The sequence below is a fragment of the Typha angustifolia genome, chromosome 2 (assembly GCF_048772165.1).
Source record: "Typha angustifolia cultivar Huaian chromosome 2, ASM4877216v1, whole genome shotgun sequence".
NCBI lineage: Eukaryota > Viridiplantae > Streptophyta > Magnoliopsida > Poales > Typhaceae > Typha > Typha angustifolia.
This window is the reverse complement of record NC_133240.1, coordinates 10,005,029-10,026,278: the sequence shown is the minus strand read 5'-3', so window position 1 is coordinate 10,026,278 and position 21,250 is coordinate 10,005,029. Positions and strand designations below refer to the sequence as shown.

Genomic DNA, 21,250 nt, shown 5'->3' with positions numbered 1-21,250 from the left:
GTTGCACCTTGCTAATTAATTACCTCTCCATCTGATAGAAAATGGACGATTCTGATTTAGTATGAGCAGTGGACTCCCTCGCAGTCGCAGTCGTAGTCGCGGTCGTAGTTTGGTTTGGTTTGGTTTGGTTTGGTTTGGTTTGGTTGGCGTAAACGCTAACTGCTTATTAAGATATATTAGGAGGGGAGCGCTTAATTAAACAACGAACGATCGATCCGATTGGTCAAAGATTCAACACTTTTGCGATCCAACGACACGTGGGGTTGGCATCTATTTAATTATTGCTGAATAGCACTGTGGGTTGGGGGGGTGGATCACGTGGCTTTGCCCCCACTGTAACTGAGCTGGCATGTCGTGGACACATGATCCAGATCCATGGGGACCTCGACCTCATCACCTGCCGACCGACGCGTGCCGGAGGACTCACCGGAAACGAACTTCTCGTAACGTGGCCATGGGCTGGGCTATCTATCTATCTACATGCATCCACGTTCTACCTTCTCTACATCTCCATGTGCCATGTCCAGCAACATCATCCATATCCTCTCTATCTTTAACACACTATCTGGTAATAAGCGTATGAGCAACTAAAGATGCACGCATGAGGAGACTATCAAAAGATTGAAATAAATATTTTTGTTCCATATATAGTTCTAGGATTTAAAAAAAAAAAAAAAAAAAACCTTTTTTTTTTAATTTTTAATTTCATTTTTATCCCCCCAACACCCCCAAATTAATTTTGAATATTTTAAAAAAGGGAAACATCCAACAGCGGCTCCTTGATTAGAAGTACGCACTAGGGTCCAGGCAGAATTGTGCCGGCCGGAGGGACCCATATATGCAGCTTAATTGATCATGTGGTCCCGAATTCCGAGACAATCCTCTCTTTTGGACGGCTGAGATTTAATGGCTCCTCGACAAACACCGAAATACCCTTATATGACCGTCCGATATATCATGCTCATGCCCCTCTTCCACCCGTAATGAAGCTAGTAAAAGTAAACCTAATCATCAAACAACGTACCTAGCGAACGTGACAGACCACTTGTAGCTGAGCTCTAGACAGGCGAAAATGAGCTTGCAACCACATGCATGTTGCTGATCGAAGCTATATATATTTTAATTTGTCGCCTAAGCCAATTGCAAACCTTTTATATATACTTTTTTTTTTCTCTCTCTCTCCTAATTAATTATCATATAATTGATTATATCGGACGCACACCGTTATATTAGCTTTAATTTCTTTAAATAGCTCGGCAGGCAGGAGATCTGATCTTATGAATTTGAAAACTGCAAGGAGACAAGCTTATGTTTGAATAATCCGTTGCCGAGATTAGGGAGTCATAATCTACCCTTCTTCTCTTGCACTTTAAATTAAACAAACGAAACCATGCATGCATTAGACTACGCCATCAGCCATGTTACTCTCTCTTTCCCGGAAGCCTTGGATTAATCGTTGCACGTGTAATGGTCCCCCCTAGCTTCCTCTCCTGAGTCTTCTGCTAATTATATATAGAGTTGGATCAAATTACTGACTATTAATTACTTAACTATATATGTATATATATATGCTAAACTAGTAGAGCTTAATTAGTTTGTTCTCATCACCAATATTCATGTGTATATTAGAAGGAGACGATCAGCAGTAGAGAAGATTAATAAATAAGTAATCATGTCCCTTATATATATATGAAGGATGGAGCCATATAAAACAACAAGTAAACCCTATGGTAGCTAGGGTGTAGCATGCATGCAGGATGCAGGGAGCCAGGTGTATTAATGAAAAGTGGTTGCATTCATGAGAGTGATGCAATCTGCAATCACATTTCGCAAATGCAAAAGGGGAGCAGCAACATCGCCTACCCAGAGAAACGGTACAAAGACATTTGGCCATTTAATTAATTCAATGTTGCATGTGCGCGGCATGAGCTTGGAGCCATCAAGTGTGTCGGTGTTAATATCGCCCCTAACTAAAAAATGATCCATTATCCACTACTTACTACGTCTACACGTGAAATACTCCACTTGGAATTTGGATCCAATGTTAATTTCCTATTTACTCGTTACTAGTAACTCGTAGATCTATACATCCATCTTTGAGGCTCAATTAATGAATGCTTCCTCACTCAAAACCTTAGTACGTACGTAAGTAACTGCACTTTAACTCGTACTGTGATCGTTTTCTCTGTCTCTGTTGCTTCACAGCTTCAGCTTCACCCTCAACTGTAGCCTTCCAAATTACATGCGTGAAAGTTAGGGCTTCCCTACTCACACGGACTATGATTAACCTTTTCATTCGCATGAACATTATTTATTTTAATTTCTTGGAAGGAGAAATAAATCTAGGAAGAGGGAGAGGGAGAGGGGGGGAAAGAGGGAGAGAGAGAGAGAGAGAGTAAGATGGAAGGAATTTGATGCAAGGAGTGTGACTCAAGTTAGTTGAAAAGAAGAGGAGATGAGAAAGTATAGGAGAGGGGCCAGCGTTTCCAGAGGCACAAACAACCATCAGTTGTGCGGTCACTTTACTCTTTAGTTTTCTCTGCACCCTTTCCTTTCCACGTCGATTAATATTCCTCAATTTATCTCGATCTTTTTCATTTCAAAGTTATCATTCAAAATATCTGACATGGGACCTGGTATTAGAGAAGAATAAGGGAGCTACCATTAATTAATTAATTAATTATATATATATATATATATATATATATATATATATATATGCCCACAGTGACGTGATGTGACGAGTATATATTGTATAGATATGCGCATGCAGTTTAATACATCCACCAGTTTAATCATGGTTAGGCAATTGGCAAAGCCTACGTAGTTGACTAACCATGGACAGTATATGCCGTTGATTTATAATTCCTAGTTTCTGGATGGCCATATTGGTAGCTAGCTGACTAAATTTAGCCTCCGGGCACATGCATAGATGGAACACAGTTTGATCGAATTTCTGCCAACAAAATGCATGTGGCTACTAATGATCTCAAGCACACAGTAATTGGAAATAATTCGCTAAAAAAAAGAGAGAGAAGAATTGCAACTTTTGGAGTGGTGGTAATTTAAATTAGTTTACGCGTATTGATTGGTAGGCAAAACGCACAAAACCACGTCGTCTACCTTATACGACCCTGAGCTTTGACTTGCCTGGGTAAGTGGTGGATACGTAGCAGGCCCGCAATCACCGCCTCAACTTAGGAAAAAAGGAAATTAATAAAAAAAAATCTCATTTACATTATCAATCATGTAGGTCATATGTGCATGGGGTAGTAGTAAGACTCAAAACTCAATTTTGTTAATTTATTTGCTCGAATTGTGAATAACTCTCCTGACAACATGAGTAACAAATATGTCACGCACGTCTACTTACGTATAAGTAGTGCTTCCATCTCCTTGAGATGAGTAATTTAATTTTCTTAACCAAAATTTAGTCAGTGGCTTAAGTGTTAAGCCAGCCGAGTAATTTAAGAATAAGATGGATGATGAGTGAAAAAGTTCAATAAGATGTTAGAAGATATATGGTGGAAGTGGAAGAAGAAGAAGAAGAAGAAGAAGAAGAGATATAGGGGCAGAAGTTAATGGTAAAGCATCCTTTAAGCAAAGTTAAGCGATGCGGTAATTAAACAAATTGGGTCGAGGTACAGCTGTCACTAATCAAGGGAGTGGATGCTTCCTACGTTGCCTGCATAATTATTCAACCCCTCGTTGTTCTACCAATGGGATGGCCTCCACGTTCAACCGCTCCATGATAAGCCCTTACCCACGGACTAACCGACGCTTCTTATTTGTTGCCTAAGTAGTAAGTGCCAACTATAAAATAATAAAAGAGTATATTTAAAAACCACCACGGTACAAAATTTATATATATATATATATATATATATATATATATATATATATATATATATATATATAAATATAAAAGCTGCCTCACAATTAATTCACAAGGCGGAGCTTTAATCCAGCGTTTCTTTATCTTTTCCTCTCTTTTTTTACTTACAGTATATGCGAATAATTGCTTTAATAAATATCCCTAACTTTCATTTTATATAATTCTCTATTCTTTCCCAAAAACAGTGAAAATATATATAAAAAAAAATTATGAAAACCAAGGCAAGCGGTGGGGGGTGGGGGACCTTGAAAAGCCAATTTCCCCCACCTCCCCTTTTTATGAGAGAGAGAGAGAGAGAGAGAGAGAGAGAAGACTTGAACGTGACGACAATGAGGATTGGAGAGGACAGCTAGCAATGAGAGAGGAAACCTTACCTACCATTTGCATCCATCCATCTATCTACAGTAGTAATAGTTGGCGACTAGTGGAACTCCATCTTCCCACCAAAAATTAACCAAAGAGCGAGGCGAGGCGAGGCAAGGCAACGCCTAGGCTTCACCTCCCCCCCCCCCCCCCTTCGCCCCCACGTTCTTTCCTCCATAATTCATCTCTCAGCTCTTACCCACTTCATTCTCTTCTCTTTTAGGCTATTCCAATTTGCACCCCTCTCTGTTTATTTACTCCTCTCTCTCTCTCTCTCTATATTCCGGACGACCTCTCATTCTCTCTGTTTCTATTTCTCTCAACTGATTTAAAGCTTCCCACTCTAGGAATAGAGTGGGGTAGGAATACATATATTTGAGTGCAGTTGAACAGAGTTGGAGCTTTTCAATTTAACTTGCCTGTCCGTTCCTTCCGCTGCTTGTTGACGCTGTTTAATTGTGATGGAGATCCGGAATTAAGCTTTTCTGCTTCCTCGTATAGGAGGGTCTCTAGCCGCTAAAAATAAAGTGACCTCGTTCCGGCATTTCGTCAAGTGAGTTGAGTGCATATCCGCTAAGTCGGCCCTTCCTTTTGCTCTGTTCCACTCTGTCCTCTGCCTCATTGTGTCTTACTGCTGGAATTGGGAATTTGATCGAAGTCGGTCTTCCGTTGCTGTTTGGAATTGAAGATAAAACTGAAGAAATCTAAGTGCTGGAGAGTCCCCTAATCGAGAGTGAAGCCACAGGTACTCCAATTAAAGCTTTTGACGCAAGTTTGGTTCATTGCGGGATTTCGACCGTTCATTCCTTCGTCTCTGCGAGAATCAACCTTAACTTTTCTTAATTTTCGCATTATTCCTACTAGTCGCATTACCGATTTGCCTCAGAGTTCATTAGTTTTGCGCATTCGACCTTTTAACATGGTATCTTTGGCTTTCGATTGTACGTACGAATTTACTTGTTCTACTCTTCAGCAGAATGCGACTTTTCTCATATACTGTCAACCAGGGAAGAAAATAAAGGAAAATTGATGAATGCCGTTCTTTTTTCATTTTTGCGAACGAATGAAGCAGAGAAAATTGTGTCCCAAAATGACCTCCTCCCACTTGTAAATTATGAGCAAATTCCTCTGCAACAGGGGTAAAACACTGCGGTCGGTGCGGTAGCAAGTAGAATTGTGCAAACAACAAATAGTCCATGGGGGAAATGTGGGAATGTACATGTTAAGCAAAATTAATGCCAAGTTAATTGAAACAAACAGATGAAATGTTGTAACTGTGAGCGACTAATATACCAATTTTTAATTAGTTTATTAGTCGTGTGATGTTGTTAATGAGCAAAATATAAATGCAGGCGGCCTTGGGAAAACGTGATGGCGGACGCTTGCATGGATGCGACCTGCGGTGATCTGTTCGACCACATCGATGACTTGCTCGACTTCTCCAACGAAGAAGACGAAGCCTTGCTTGAGATGGCGGGCTCGAGCGCCGGCAACGGCCACCTCATTGTTCCCCCTCCTCTTGACTTGGACTCGCTGCTTCCTCCTCCTGTTGAGGACGATGCTTTCTTAGCAGCAGCGGCAGGAGGAGGAGGAGGAGGGGTGGAGACAGCAAATGTTAGTGTCGGTGATGCAGTGAATCGAGGAAAGGAGGACAAATTTGGCGCTGTAAGTTCTTGTTCGTTTGTAATGGTTTCCGGGTAGGGTACGTGAAATCGATCAATGCTATCTTGGATGTTGGATCCCCTCTCACATTCGTTTGGGCCCACATCGTACCCCTTAAAATAGATGGACCCAAACCGAGACAACTTCTTTTGTTTTTTTTTCCTTCCTTCTTTTTTAAACCGAGTAGTGGGGATTTGGTAGTATTCTTCCTGTCGTCCTTATAGTTGTCTAGTACTCTGTGATCTGGTCATGTTTGCTCTGCTTCGCTGACATTGTGTGCCAATGTTTGGAAAAAATAAAATGCAGTGCGAGGATGATATAGACATGGTGCAGTTGGAATGGCTGTCAAACTTCTTCGACGACACCACCACCGATTCCTTCTCCACCATTTTCCCCAACACTACCACCAACACCAACACCAACACCAACACCGATATCAACATTAGCATCCCCAGTGCCATCAACAAAGAAGAAGATCACTTGCTCCACTTCTGCACATCCAGCCCTGTCTCAGTCCTCGAATCAAACACCCTTCGCGGCGGAACCGGAGGCCGCTCTGATTTTGGCTCTGGCTCTGGCTCTGGCTCTGGCTCAGGTTCAGCGTCCTCGTCTTCCTCTTCATCCTATTCGTCGTCTTCCTACTCTTTCTCTGGAAACAGCAGCAGTATAAGCAGCAGCAGCAGCAGAAGTGTGAGTCCAGCTGAGCCCATTCTGGTGGTGCCCGCCCGTGCCCGTAGCAAGCGGCCCCGCCCCATCACCTTCTCCCCACGTCCCCATGTCACCGTCCCTTTCCTACCCCCTTCCTCCGAGGTCCAACCGCTCCCCAATATCTCCTCCGATCCGGAGAGCATCGCCGAATCGTATCCTCCTCCTCCTCCTCTTACTCCGGCCATGAAGAAAAAGAAGAAGAAGAAGAGCAAGGCCTCCTTCGCTGCTGCTACTTGCGAGGCAGGCGATGTTGATAATGATGACTTAACAGCATTTCAGCAGGCTCCGGCTCCGGCTCAGGCTCCTCCAGTGAGGAAGTGTATGCATTGCGAGATACAGAAGACGCCGCAGTGGAGGGCGGGGCCCATGGGACCCAAGACGCTGTGCAACGCGTGCGGTGTCCGGTATAAGTCCGGGAGGCTGTTCCCTGAGTACCGCCCCGCAGCGAGCCCCACTTTCGTCCCCTCCATCCACTCCAACTCCCATAAGAAGGTTGTGGAGATGCGGAACAAAGGTACTACTCAGAAGCCCGACTGCGACCTACTCGGCTACATTCGGAGGAGGGAATGAGGACACAAATTTTAATTAGTTTACCAGAGTCGATATTGATTTATGGGTTTTCTCTCTTTTAAATTTTTTTTTCCTTCTTTTCTTTGGAGTTCATATCAATTGATTCCCCCCTAGTTTTGTACAGAGGAGGAGGAGGAGGAGGAGGAGGAGGGTGTGGGAATGAGGAAAAGAGGAGAGATAGGCGAGCATGGTTAGAACTTAGGTACGTAGTCGAGAATGAGAAGAATTGAGACAGAGGAGGAGAGAATTAGATTTGAAGTGTAGCTAGACGAACAAGGAGGGGGGAACGAAGAATAGAAGGGGGGCTATTATTAGATTTTAAAAAAAAAAGCAGTAGAAAGATTGCTAGTTTGATATTGTAGCTTGGGTGTATTGAGTTCTTTTTGCAGTTGATTGATTACTATCTAATCTAATTCTCTTTCTTCTTCTTCCTCTTCTTCTTCCTCTTCTTCTTCTTCTTCTTCTTCTTCTTCTTCTTCTTCTTCTTCTCTCTCTCTCTCTCTCTCTCTCTCTCTCTCTCTCTCTCTCTCTCATAGTGTGTCACTGATATCTATAAGCCCAAACCCAATAAAATGGGTTATGGAGGCCCAAAATTCAATAGGCATCATCTCGAGGAAAGCATGGTAAAGAAACTTTACCGTTCCAAACCAGTTAAATTATTTCAAATATCTTGATCTTAATGCACTGAATCTAGATTCTCTAATTAGCTGTAGCCCAAAATGTTAACTCCCAATTGGGGCCAATATAGAACAGGAAATCAATTCGATATGCTATGTCATAATGGATTTTTTACCAGTGTGAATTGTTGTACAATTAGAAGTATACAATTAATTTCTGATCCTTTCGGAGTCGTGATCATTTAATTGTACTGCGTGTACTCGTGGCAAAGAGAATGGTAATAGCAAACCTTCCACGGTTTTCCCAAATTGTATGCCCACTATTTGTCACACATAATTTTATCGCACAATGACAACAAAGTTTGCAATAAATAATCATCGAGTTCCAACATGATGTATAATCTGTATACAAAAGTTCAGCACCTCTTCAGATAAATGTACATTGCTCTGCCTCCCATTTGGAGTTTTGCACAAATTGAAAGAATAGTTAGCTGGATATATCTCCCAGAAAACAAATCTCGAGAAAAGCTGGACATGCAGCATACTTGTTCGGAGAAATATTAGGTTAAAATGTGACCTTTTACAAAAACTGCCTTATAGGTATCGCTTTAGAGGCATCAAGGTGGTTCAACCGACAGGTTCCAAGTAGAAACTCTGGAAGCTCTTCCTCTATATTTCCCTGTTAAATATCTCGATTTATGATACTGGATAAGTTTATTCATGTCATGCAATGATGTTAAACACAGAGGAGATCCTCCAATGTGAAAATATATACTTAGCACATTAATACAGAAAACGTAAGCAGCATTCAAAACAATGTTTTAAAAATCAACAACTGCACTGATTTTTCCTCGTAGATATAGCATTCTTACCTGTATCAGGAATGCCATTTCTATCACCAGGCTATTCAAGTAACCAAGGACAAGGCTCACTACACCTCTAGCAACTGTTGAGGATCCGATATCTATGCCAAGCTGAAAGATGAATGAATTGTCAATGCAAGGTTTACAACCTAGAATAACTGATTCATATGCTTAGATATGACTGAGCTGGGGAAAGATAGTAATGAAGAATAGTCTTCTATTCAGAACATTAGATCTAGGAAGGAGTTTATCCATGTGTTAGCTGTTCCTTTTATTCTCTTCCAAGAAAGGAGAAAAAGAAGTCTAAAAGTGAGTTCGCATCCCAGCAGAATATGTAATGAATTCTAATCTTTCTATATTTTGCAGTATAGACATTTTATAAGAACAGAAAAGAAAATGTAGATACCATGATTTTACCTCCAAGTAGTTTCTCCCTTGGAAATAATGTATTTCCAGTGCTTGGCCAACCAAACAAGCTTTCTTGCCCACACTTTGCTTCACTAACCAAGATCCCTACAAGGGACAAAAATTGGAACCACATAATCTGCAAGAAGTGTATACTAGGTGTAATATTAACACATGTTGAAACTCATGGCTAATGCACAAGCACATGGATTCACCTTAGATATATATGGAATGAGCTTAAATCTTGAATTTCTGAAAGCATCATCTCCTCTGACAAAGCTATCTAATAGAGGAACATCTTGCACTTGGATATCCATCATGTAATACAAGGCAAGACTATACGTTGTTGAACCTGGGACCTGACTTTAGCACAAGAATTAGAAACCATATAGTCTACATATCTGAAACATCAGAGTAAATGGTTCTTTTCATTTGCAAAAAGAGATATTCCTCACCTGTATATGGACAATGAAGAAGAATTCTGTCCCACCTTGTGCTGCATATTTCTGTAATGAATGAAAATTCTGCTATTATCGCAGCAAACACACAGATAGAGAGAGATCACCTCTTTATCCTGTTTATCAGGGTATAAATTATTTCTGTCATCACCTGAACAATGCTCCCAGGCCGACCACCAAGATCATCTTCACGCTTATCAGATTTTAGCCAATCGGCAGCTATCATTTGCATCAAGGTACCATCAGCTTTGATCTACGTATATGAAAATCATCTTTAGAAAGATTGGTCTATCAAGTGATAGAAATGGTGACAAAACTGACCATCATTTTACTAGAGAATTGTACCCCAAAAAAAAAAAAAAAAGTATCAAAGCATTTTTAATGCCCCATAATGCTAATAAGTTACTTCTCCTCGTGTGAACAAATTGATAACATGATGGTCTAAGAGAACGATTGATCCATACAAGTACATTGAAGCCTAAAAGTGTACCTTATAATGGTCCTGCAAGTATGTCTTCCCACGAATCAAAAATGTAGAGGGATCTGCAGTTGCCCAACTACAAGCAATTATACCACTAGAGTCCTTTTGAAGTGTGTTCCCATAACTGCATGTTATTGTATCTACCATTGAAGCTTCTTGTAGATCCATGTAATCCATCTTCTGAGCTGAAAAGAACCCAAAGAATCAGATAACTTGAAAAGTCTCGTATTGCAAGAAAAGTACCATGGATATTGAAATATATCCTGCAAAATAAATCCAAAATTTAAAAGGAACCTTTGCAATCCCACCTGCTAGATCTTGAAATCTCTTTACAAGCATGGCAGTTGTTGACAGACTAGACTGGTAGTGGTCCTTCACCTATGAAACAATTATGGAAAAGATCTCAATACTCTAATGCAAGATACATATAATAAGGTAAAGTAAAGCTTACCATTGATTGTGTGCTTGCTTTCGAAGACCATAGGGCCTCTTCTTGGTCATATTCTGATTCATCCGGAAAATCAAAGAATTCATCAGCTGCATCATTTGTTTGAAGAAAAAAATGATCTTCATTTGCAGATTTAGCTTGAGACACTCCAGACCCTTCTCTAGAGTCTTCATTCTTACTGATCTCTCCAGCCAATTTCAGTTCCACTTCTATGCCTAGCCGTGGCAGTCTTACCTCTCTTGTAACTTCAGATGGGAAATTAAAGCAAGGGAATTTTTCAAGATTCAACCGGCAAAGTTCTCTTAATGCTACGAAAAATAAGAATGAAATGCATATATAAGAATATGATAAAAGAAAGTATTTCAATGAAAAGGTAAGTCATTGAAAAAGGCCACTTCAGATTCTCAATAGCGGACTACTACCTGCAACTCTCTCTAGCATCCGGATAGTGATATACTTTGCAGAAGAGGTAAACATATATGATTTCCAGAATCTCCAATCAACAGCAAGCATGTGCTTGACAAGGGATTGTTTTCCTTGGTTTACAGGAGATATAACATATCCTCCACCTAGAAAGATAAACTTAAGATAACTATTAAATCTGGTAGATGAGTGGGCAAAGCATGCTAGCTATACTAAGTAGTAGAACAGATCCATCAGAGGGGCAGAGGAGGATCAAATTAACGGTAACAGGCCAGCAATTGGAAGATCCAGGTTCCACTGATATTGAAGACTGATGAAGGGCCAAGAAAAGTGAAAAAAAGGAAGAAAAAGGGTGTTTGCATAAAGTTGCATGTAACATATTAAGCTATAGTGTTTTGCAGTGTTAGTTAGAGCGTCTCAGATATTTTATTTTGAGATGAACATAATAGAGAATGCTACTATGAAAAGTTCTACTAGTGAAGCATCCATTACTTTTAAGGCATGCACGAACATAGCCTCGCTCTGGTGGACAGTTTTGGTGGAACACAGAATGATATAGAATAACTGTCAGAAATCAAAAGAAGCAGCATTATTTTATTATAAAGATATAGTATCAAACAGTGGGAAAAAAAATTGCAAGGACATTAACTGTATGTTCCATCATCTTCCCTCCAATAACGGTGCAGCAATAGATCTCTTTGTCTCATGCCCCTACAAAGTACAAACATATATAGTTATAGCAAGATTTTTGGTAGAGCTCATAAGCTAAGCAAAAGAAGGTTTTATGAGTTTATAATCTCACCAAGGCAACCAATCTCTATGCAATTTTTTTTGAATGATATCTGTATGATCATCCAAGGGTTGAACTACTCTTCCCTGAGCAAAGGAGAAATCCCATCTGTGTAGAAGTTCATCTCAAAATCAATTTAATTTAACTAATTTTCAGATATTGTCCTTTAGATGTCTGCAAAACTTATATCATTTTCTCTGTTTTCACTTTTCACAATCTGTTCAATTATACTGACAGATTCAGTAGTCTGTACCATCCTGCTAGTTCTGATATGCCTCTCGGATTACATTCTGACTTTGGTAATATGTTCTGAAAATTGCTAGGTTGGCCTAGGTTGGCCTATTCCCTGTTTCCAGAGAAGTGTCTATTTCCCTCAGGAATTAACAAATACAAGGGCAATTTTGATAGGTAGACATAGAAGGTAGCTGTAGTCTTACTCTGATCTTGACGGACCAAGAGACATAACTGTCTGGAAAATAGTCTCGGCAGTTGCATCAACTACACCTACTGCCATTATAGCTGGATGATCATCCCAGTGCTGATTAAAGAAATATATTCAGAACATTGGTAAAAAATTATCCTGAATAGTCACTAACTAATCAGATCAACTCGGTACCTTGCTGCAAAAATCTCCATCTTTTACCTCTTTAAATAGCCGTAAACCTACAGAAGCTTGTAGATATTAAATAAGGAAGCTCGAGGGAAATAAACAAGAAAACAGAAAATAGTACCATTTTTGCAGCCAAATATTGTCCAAGAGGATGGTGCAATAACGTCATATGTCACTGGATCTGAGTTCTTACATGAGGGTGCTGGTGCAGTCCAATCTAGCAATGTCAACATGGAAAAAATTGAAAATTCCAAAGTTGCAAAGACAAATAAGTATGGAAACTTAGCACAATAAGATTTACAGTAATGTATTTGCACTGTCATTGGATCCATCTTCGTTATGAGAGCTGAATCTAATCTACAAGCATCAAAATGGTTAAAATTTCAAGTTGCTAAGGCTAGGGCACTATATAATTTCCACCTACATTATTGTTTATTATGACCATAGTTAAATACCCAACTTTTTGGACATCCCCAAATGATTAGTCCTTTATTGTTTATAATGTCCAAAAAATGTACTCCATTAACAGAGAGTCCAACCAAGTCAACTAGCCATATATGGTTAATTCTCATACTGCCCTCAGAAAAATGTGAAGCTAACTAGGCCTATGAGGCTATGAACCAATCATCTAACCTTGGTAACCAGGCCAGATGCAGCCAAACTGGATCTGGAATTGGCCCATGTAACCAATACCTCACTAACCTAAAGTAGGTAATTCTGACTCAGGGTGTTTACTAGATAATAAAAGCAAAAGACAGATTGATTTGGATAGAGTCAAATTGTATGTGCCAATCATACTAGGCTGATAATATAGGGCGTAGAACACATTTTTTCCCCTCATATTTATTTAGAGAATAAAGAACCACCATACATATGGCTGAAAGGTTATACCCTGATAATCTAAAGATTTTTCTGAATAGTAATACTAATAACTGCAATTACTAAATCTAAACCAAAAAAAAAAGAGTTTATTAAGAATATCCATGTATATAACTAATTTACCAAAAAGGAATATTTGGTGAAATAAAAATAACAGTAGTTAATAGTTACCTATGGAGTACATAATACTCCTTTGTTTGGTCCGGTTCAACCTATAAATAAGCCAAAAAAAAAAAAAAACAATGACAAAATAAGAAACAGAACGACGAATAAGATGGAGCAAAATTTGTTTCTTCAAGATATAGTTCTGCAATTGTAAGATTACAGGTAAATAACTAGTAATTCAATTATTATAGAGCTATGAAATGCTAATTAAATAAGGATTGTATTTACACTGAAACAGACATACTAAAGATGAAGTGTTTTGATAGTTATATCTGATGAACAGAAATGCTGCTTAAATCCATTGAAACAACAGGACAACTCTAGTTCCACAAGATTATAGCATATACTATAAGAAAACTGATTGTTTTGCATGTTCAAGAAGTAAATGCAGAAGATATTAGTAGTTGGTCTAAAGAATTGTTACAGTTGAGATGATTGGTGATCTTATAACCTAAGAGTCAGGCATCTTTTTCTGGAACAAGCAACAACAATCTCGCAGCGTTCCTGCAAACAAGTGAATAACGTCATGCATGTATTGAGTAGAAAAAGTGGTCTAAGTGAAAGCAACAAACATTTGATGCCGCTTCCATTAGCGTTGTTATCCACTTAGCTGCTTCTTCAGAGCTTATAGCACCCAACTGCAAGGTAAAAGTAGTATATTAGCCACTCATAATCTGAGGTGAAGTGCAAAGAGTAAGCCTATGAGCAAATTGACTCACCTTGAGGTAATCATCGCGATTGGAAGTATTGTACAGAGTAAAAATATAGAAAACCTGCAGGTTGGAGAAGAAATTTCAAGATTGGGAACAGACGAATATAAATAATGTCGAAATATCAACACTAATCGCTGCATTATACATAGTTGGCATATTCTTACATTCCCGTGGATGTTTTCTCTACCATTGTCAGTGACACGTACACATGAATCAATAAATGCACTTCGTTTAAGATCCTGAAAAGGTTAAATAGAATTTTTAAAAAATTATCCAAAAAAGAAAGCATTCAATGAAAATTTGAAGAACCACAAATGACGCGATCTCATTTTGAGACGTACACAAATAGCTTAGCATAGAATGGATTAATATCATTAATCACAACTTGCAGTCCATCAGAATCAACGAGAACAAAGAAGAAGTCAAGAACCTCTCTTCTTGATGCGGGTGTAGGTGTGGTCCGGTAGCAACAAAGAGAATTGTTGTCCTCGAGAACGAAATAGCGCTTCTTGGAGTAGTGCAACCCGAGGCGATTCGATCGGATAAGATACAACCACCCTTCGATCTTCGTCTCCTCCTCCTCCTCCTCCTCCTCTTCGCCTGAACTATCCATTTCCTCCTCCTACGACGGCTGTTCGTGAGAAGGAATTGGACCTAGAAAGAGAGGAAGAAGAGTTCGTAGAAGAAGGACGAAAAAAGAAAAGCAAAGGTTTGGTGATTAGTGGGCCTCCTCCGTCTACCCGGTTTGTATTATCGAGGGGAATCTGAACTGGGGGCGTGACCTCATCGTTGTTCGTACGAAGACTTGCAACCTTTTCGTGCAGACAAAATATTCGACGGAAAGCGTCATCAGAGACGAAGTCTATCGGTCGAGCTTTTTCCCCGGCTAGACTAGTTCTCCTAGCAATAGCGAAAGAATTGAAGACCTGCTCCTGCTATTACGTATTGATGCTTAATCCCCTACCTATCAAAACTCATCTTTTCTTTTAATTACTATAGCCAGCCAGTTTCTATATCAAGTATTCATTTAAGTAAATACTCAATTGTATATTCTATTTTATCGCAATCTAAGAAATCACCGGTCATAATAATGATCAACTTCTTCTCTGCATAATTAGTCTTTTTTTGTGTGATAGATCCAGTCAACCAAATTAGCTGGTTCTTAATAGCCTGTCAATGTTCAATGCACGTCAGGATTGACACATAATTAAAGGTGTTGTGATCACGATAAATGTTTACCGGTTGGATTAGCAGACATTTTCTCTGCTATAGATGTGTTCCTTGTATGACTTCTTTACACACACACACACACACACACACACAAAATAAGATAAATAAAAGGAAAAACAAACAAACAAAGAGAGAAACAGACTAGATTGCGAATTTGCGATGACGGGATACAGATGACATGCGAACCACTTCCCTTTCCATATTCCATTATTTGCTGAAATAAAAGTCATGCTTTCTCTGCATCAAACAACTATGCCAAGAGATCCTACTAACAGATTTTAAAAAAAAAAAATATTAAGTACTCTTATAATGTATATTTCAATGCTGCTTATATGATTACCACACCACCATGAAGATTTGAGAGAAAATATAATACAAGTATCAAGGATTCTCAAAAGAGACTTAGTAAAAAGTGTCGTCAAAATTTGGCCACGACAACCTCAAGAAAGTTCTACAAAAGCTCTGCCACTCATAACTCGTACTTCAAAATAACTGAAATATTACAAGTGATAGCTGGATTATCTTAAAAAGTTCACAGTAAGGATATGAATCTGATAAGATAGTAGAAGCAAAATGCTTAGACACTAGCTATATTCAGATAAAGACCCTACAATTTTCTGATTGATAGATCAATGTGAAGATAAGCAATACAGGCAATAAAAAATAGGAACACTGCAGATACCAACATCAAGGGCTCTGCAAGCATGAAAATTGGATTGAAATCATAGTAGACCTGCAGCACAACAAAATCAGAGGACATAGGACATCATAAGTAATATTTCAACAAAAAGACTAAAGAGTGAACTCTGGTTCAAAAAGACCGTCAATCATAAATTTAACAACTCAGAAGTGGTTGAGAGGAGAAAAAAGAGTACAGAAAATAAGATGCATACAAAGCATGTAGAGATGCAAAAATGTAAAGATTATATGATAAAAAAGGCCAATTGACCTTAATCTCCAGGAGAAAAAAATCAATAATTTTGAAAAGGTGATTGGACTGGGTAATTGCCCATAATCATAACAACACACCGTTTCTGATTAGGAAGCAGATAATGTTAGCTTCAGTATTTGTGTATACTCTTTCCCTTTTTATTTTATACTTCAGGAAGAACATGAAGTGACGGATTAACTACCTTTCATTACAAGATTTAAAAATTTCCAGCATATTCATAAATCTCACTGATGGAGTTATGAGGAAAATACCTGAAAAGGAATATTATGATCTGGGACTACATTTTTCTTCTTAAGGACCACTGTTGTCCTCCCAACAACATCAAGGTATGAATAACTTGTCTGCAATAGTAGACATAATATTATGTCCTGATCACCAGGAATGAAAGAACATAATATCAAAGAAGTGATGACAGCTTAAAATATGGAAAAGCAAGTGCAAATAAGCTTGTCATCCTTAGGAAAATAAAGGGATATTCATACATAATAACAGAGAAGAATATCCAGTTAGCTTTCCTGGATAATGATAGACTCAAAATCCTAAATGTATATATACATATACTAGAATGTATACATACATATATACATATATATAATATATACATATATATAATGTATACATACATATATACATATATACAATGTATATGCATATGGCATTACTTACAACTTCTAAGTGTATTAAAAGAAAGAAAAAGAAACAAATATAAGAATAATGAAGCACATGAAAAGTTCAACATGAGACAAGTAGAAGACAACTACCTCAAGATGTTGCTCCACAGGGAAAAGAACTGCAGCTAAGGGGTTTTTGGATCCCTCAGGAAGCACTACCTGAAGCAACAACCATAGTTTCTGTCAAAAAGAATTTTGATACAGTACAACAAATATATGAAAAACAAAGTATTACCATCCATAAGAGAAAAAATTTCTCCTTGCACTTCTTATAACTACTGGTTTCAACCTTCCACAAACTTAATTGCCTCAGAGTTAATAGAAGGCAACATTGAGATGGAAACAAATTAAGAATTTATTTCAGGTTGTATCCATCAATCTGGATGGTTCAATTGATCAATTCTGGACAAAACTATTCAATCACTAGCAAATTCTATAATAGCAATGGAAGGCATATTCATCAAACAACACTAGATAGAAATGTTTCTTGATAATGATCCATAGTTGTCTAAACCATAGGTAATATGTTCGGCTTAAGAGAGATTCTTCTATAAAACAATCAAAGAAAAACATTCCTAACAGGGACAGTACTGGATAAATATTTAAGTAATAGTGCAGTAGGATTACTGAACTGAACTCACAACTTACTTTGATGGTTAAGTCATCAACCACTGTTTCAAGGAGAGGACATCCAAAACTGAAATTCAGGTAACGCTGGCCATCATCTGATTCAAAGAGAAAATCTTGCAATGGTAGCCCATAGCCGATGACAAAAGTGGCCTGCCAGCCTCCAAATAATGGATATCTAGGTTCTATCTCTAGCTCTGACTGAAAAATAAAAACAAGTGATGGGATTAATCTGTAGTATAGAAAAAACACTAAACAGTAAATACTAAGAAACAATTGTCGTCATAATCCCCTTAAGTTTCCTTTAGATTTACAAGCATGAAAGTATTCCTTACCACCTATAGTTAAAAGAAACTAGACTAATATTCCTTTATGTTTGTAACTTGATATTTTCGGCATTTTTGCTTCCAAAAGATACAATGAAGGTCCGCAGAATTAAATCATGGATGCCATAGGAAACAAAGAAAACACCTAAAGATCTGTATCAAGTAGAAGTAAAGAAGAAACAAATGTACCTTCTGTGAACCAATACGCAGATGGGATGATGAGATATTGCCAATTTCATCACGATAATAAACTGAGTGAACTCGAGGGGGGAGTCTTGCAAGGAGATGCTTAAATGAAGACACTCCACTAATGGATGGCCTAGATTGATACTCCACCCTGGAAAAGAAAGTCCCACAAGAATATGATAATGTAGCTACATATGGAATAATTACAGAAATAAGCTTGGATTGTGCATTGCCTCGTAACAGCGTTCTAACCAATGTAGGAAAGGATTACCATCTTATCGAAAATCAGATAAGAACAAGCCAACAAGTAATAAGACCATTTTTAATATATATACCAAAGCAACAGGAGAATAATGGTCAACATACACACAAAATCAGATGAATTCTTTAAGGGTTACCTACAAATGGGAATCTTGATCTGAGAAGAACAAGCCAACAAGTAATAAGGAGAGAATGGGAGAAAAGAAAAGATAATTCCTACCTGAGGTGGCCAAACTATTTATGAGGAAACAATGCATCTTTTAAGAACATCCATTTTAAATAATAGATAAAATTGCATTTTACCCTCTTATGGTTTGGCTCAATTTCACAAAGCCTATATGTATTTTCGACTTAAGCTTTTAACCCTGTATGATCTTAACTAAAGTGCAACTACTATTTTTCTCATCGTATTTGAACATATTAGAAGTCAAATTTGAAGATCCTCGTTAAAGACAAAGTTATAAATAAATGAATAGATTTTTCAACGCATCTAATATAATATTGATATGATTTTAGATGATAAAAATATACATATATTCAAGTTCGATACCTAATATAGTCAAATATTATAAAAAAGATAATATTTGCACTTTAGTCAGGATTATACAAGGGTTAAATGCTTAAGTTGAAAATACAAGAGGACTTTGTGAAATTGAGCTAAATCACAAGGAGGTAAAATGCAATTAACCATAAATAATATGTAAGGGACAATCATAATCTAGAACCACATAATGAAGTCAAAATAATCTCAAATTATTATGCTTCCTACGTTTGTTTCACTATTTCACTGAGTGATTAAATTAGGTAAGAAAATGATGATATAAGTTTGCTAGCTGACCTTGAAAAGATTCCCTTATGCCTTGCACCACCATGTTTTAGTTTGTAGTGCTCTGTTATTTGAAGGCTTCCCCAGTGAGAAATTTCCACCTGACGCACAAGTTCCTCAACAACCGCAAAAGGATGGTTGTTCTCGAAATGGATAATTATTGGTGAATATGAATATGGTGGATAGTCATTATACATGCCATATTTCAGCTCAGTGCCTGCACGACTAGTGGGATCAACATTTGTAAAGGACTCAACTTTGTTGCTTGGTGTTTTGATATATGTAATCTGCTCAGTAACATGATAAGGTGACAGGAGTATTGCACTGTCTCGATAGTACACAAGCTGAGACTCTGACTGACTGATCTCTGCCGGGAAGGGTTCTAGACAATGTGTAACTACATAAAGTACTTCCAGAACTGTTGTCTCCCCCGCTTTTAATGGATTATGTAGAGAAATAGAGAACAAGTGAGCACCATTTGGTGTATCAGGTAATTCAGTGGGACTAACAGAAAGAGGTACATATGTTTTTTTTTTACGCTTTCCTTCTGCTGTGGATGCTTTTAGAATTGCTAGATGCTCAGCCTCAGTTGGTGGGAAAGCAAGAAGAATTTCAGGAGCTTGAGAAGTCCCAGTATTTTCCACCTGGATGAATTTCATTAAACAGTTAGAGTGATGGAAATCAATCAGAAACAAGCTATTAAGTATATCTTAAGTTGTTCTTTACTAGCGTAGTGAAACTTCATCTAGTACTATTAACTTTGTAAAGCAAACTAAGAACTGGTTCAGACAAACAGCCTTGCTTTGAAACTAAACGGTTCCAATAGCTGTTAAAGAGGAAGATTAAAAGTATCCATGTTTGAATTCTTTAGGGCAAATTGATATTGTACCTTCAATGTCAGGAATACCCTTACAATGGAGGAGGTCAGATCAATCTGCATCACCATTATATGCAGGAAAAGTCAGTTCCCAAGAAATATCAGCAAGACATAGCCAAACATTAAATATTTTATGGTGCCAGTTTGTATCATCATGAGAAAATGTTGAATTAACATTTACAGATAATGGTTTAATCCAGCAATATGAAGCAAGCCACCACATCGTGCGCACATTCGCATAAAAGATATAGAAAAGACTAAGCAACCAAAATCTCTGTTAACTTGTTGCGGAGAAGAGGTTAAGAGAGCCTGCAAACTTCTTTTTTTTTTTCTAGAGGAGCAGAAGGTAATGCACCCAATGATTCACGCTCGCACTTTGCAGCCCGAGATAACTACTTCACGTTCACATCAGTAAACAAAATATGCGTTTTAGTATGTGGGCAAGCCCTGCCCCCAATCTTCCGCCAATTAAATTCAATGCATCAGAATTTGGAAAAATTAACCACCAAACGATTAGCTTTTCTTTTCCTCTACGGATTATTTACGCGAAGGAATCAAAACTTGATAGTCCAGAAGAAGATCTAGAAGACATACTCGATTATGCGGACCAAATCATTAGGGAAAGCTATAAAGGAACAAAAACAAGGGATATATCAAGCTTTCAAACTCCAGTTCAGGTTGTATGAAATCAAAGAGCATAAAACGGAATCGGACGGATCGAAGCTTACTCTTTTCTCGGCAGTAACAACTCGGATCTCCGGCGAGGAGAGAGAGAATCCGAGGAGGGATAGGAAGAAGGAGAGGAGAAGAAAAATGGTTAGGGTTCGCCGTCCCATTTCTTCCGTAGTTCCGTCTTCTCCGATGTGTTGTGAGGGAGGATCTTCCAATCACTCGCCCTCAGATTAAAGACCGTGGGTCCACTCCCCTCGAGTAACGTTGACGGGATTAAGTCTGCAGTAGATCCATGAGAAACTCCGACCCGCTAACTAATCGGGCATTTTCTTGTTAACTAAAGATCCTCTCTAAGTCTCAAGGAAGAAGAATTAATAAACGATGGGGAATGGAATGGAATGGAATTATTGCCCAATTGATTCGGCCCGTAGCTTCCTTAGGTCTACAACTTGAACTGGGCTGAGATAAAAGTTTCGGGCCTGTTTAAAACGTTCCTCTCATTTAGTAGTCTTACTATATATATAGTTCGATCATAATGTTGTCTGAGTTTTTCTTTAAATAAGATAATAATA

The 21,250-nt window shown here is 38.3% G+C and overlaps 3 protein-coding genes across 8 annotated transcripts; 1 reads left to right on the top strand and 2 right to left on the bottom strand.

The window, feature by feature from the left end:
- The first annotated feature begins 4,405 nt into the window (after positions 1-4,405).
- Positions 4,406-7,629, top strand: LOC140773888 (uncharacterized). Its single transcript, XM_073116670.1, has 3 exons — positions 4,406-5,003; positions 5,611-5,923; positions 6,227-7,629. The coding sequence occupies exons 2-3, from the start codon at positions 5,630-5,632 to the stop codon at positions 7,196-7,198; spliced, it is 1,266 nt and encodes a 421-aa protein (XP_072972771.1). The 5' UTR covers positions 4,406-5,003; positions 5,611-5,629; the 3' UTR covers positions 7,199-7,629.
- A 507-nt stretch (positions 7,630-8,136) lies between these two features.
- On the bottom strand, positions 8,137-15,018 carry LOC140773847 (protein ENHANCED DISEASE RESISTANCE 2-like). 6 transcript variants are annotated; one of them, XM_073116627.1, is made up of 23 exons: positions 14,791-14,998; positions 14,481-14,704; positions 14,215-14,289; positions 14,057-14,110; positions 13,910-13,975; positions 13,789-13,841; positions 13,344-13,384; positions 12,415-12,510; positions 12,300-12,346; positions 12,121-12,221; positions 11,696-11,791; positions 11,543-11,604; positions 11,386-11,457; positions 10,893-11,039; positions 10,474-10,778; positions 10,331-10,400; positions 10,032-10,207; positions 9,693-9,794; positions 9,539-9,589; positions 9,299-9,442; positions 9,096-9,191; positions 8,688-8,789; positions 8,138-8,494 (listed from the first exon to the last, which is right to left on the bottom strand). In XM_073116627.1, exons 2-23 carry the CDS (start codon positions 14,661-14,663, stop codon positions 8,396-8,398), a joined length of 2,238 nt encoding a protein of 745 aa, XP_072972728.1. In that variant the 5' UTR covers positions 14,664-14,704; positions 14,791-14,998; the 3' UTR covers positions 8,138-8,395. The 6 variants fall into 6 exon arrangements, 3 of the variants coding, with proteins under 3 accessions (XP_072972728.1, XP_072972721.1, XP_072972740.1); XR_012106534.1 differs by having other exon boundaries at positions 8,137-8,494; positions 9,096-9,222; positions 14,481-15,013; XM_073116620.1 differs by having other exon boundaries at positions 14,481-14,997.
- A 632-nt stretch (positions 15,019-15,650) lies between these two features.
- Positions 15,651-20,920, bottom strand: LOC140773878 (dolichyl-diphosphooligosaccharide--protein glycosyltransferase subunit 1B). Its single transcript, XM_073116659.1, has 8 exons — positions 20,735-20,920; positions 20,019-20,063; positions 19,142-19,773; positions 18,046-18,193; positions 17,552-17,731; positions 16,994-17,062; positions 16,484-16,573; positions 15,651-16,013 (listed from the first exon to the last, which is right to left on the bottom strand). The coding sequence occupies exons 1-8, from the start codon at positions 20,840-20,842 to the stop codon at positions 15,888-15,890; spliced, it is 1,398 nt and encodes a 465-aa protein (XP_072972760.1). The 5' UTR covers positions 20,843-20,920; the 3' UTR covers positions 15,651-15,887.
- Between the last annotated feature and the right edge of the window lie 330 nt (positions 20,921-21,250).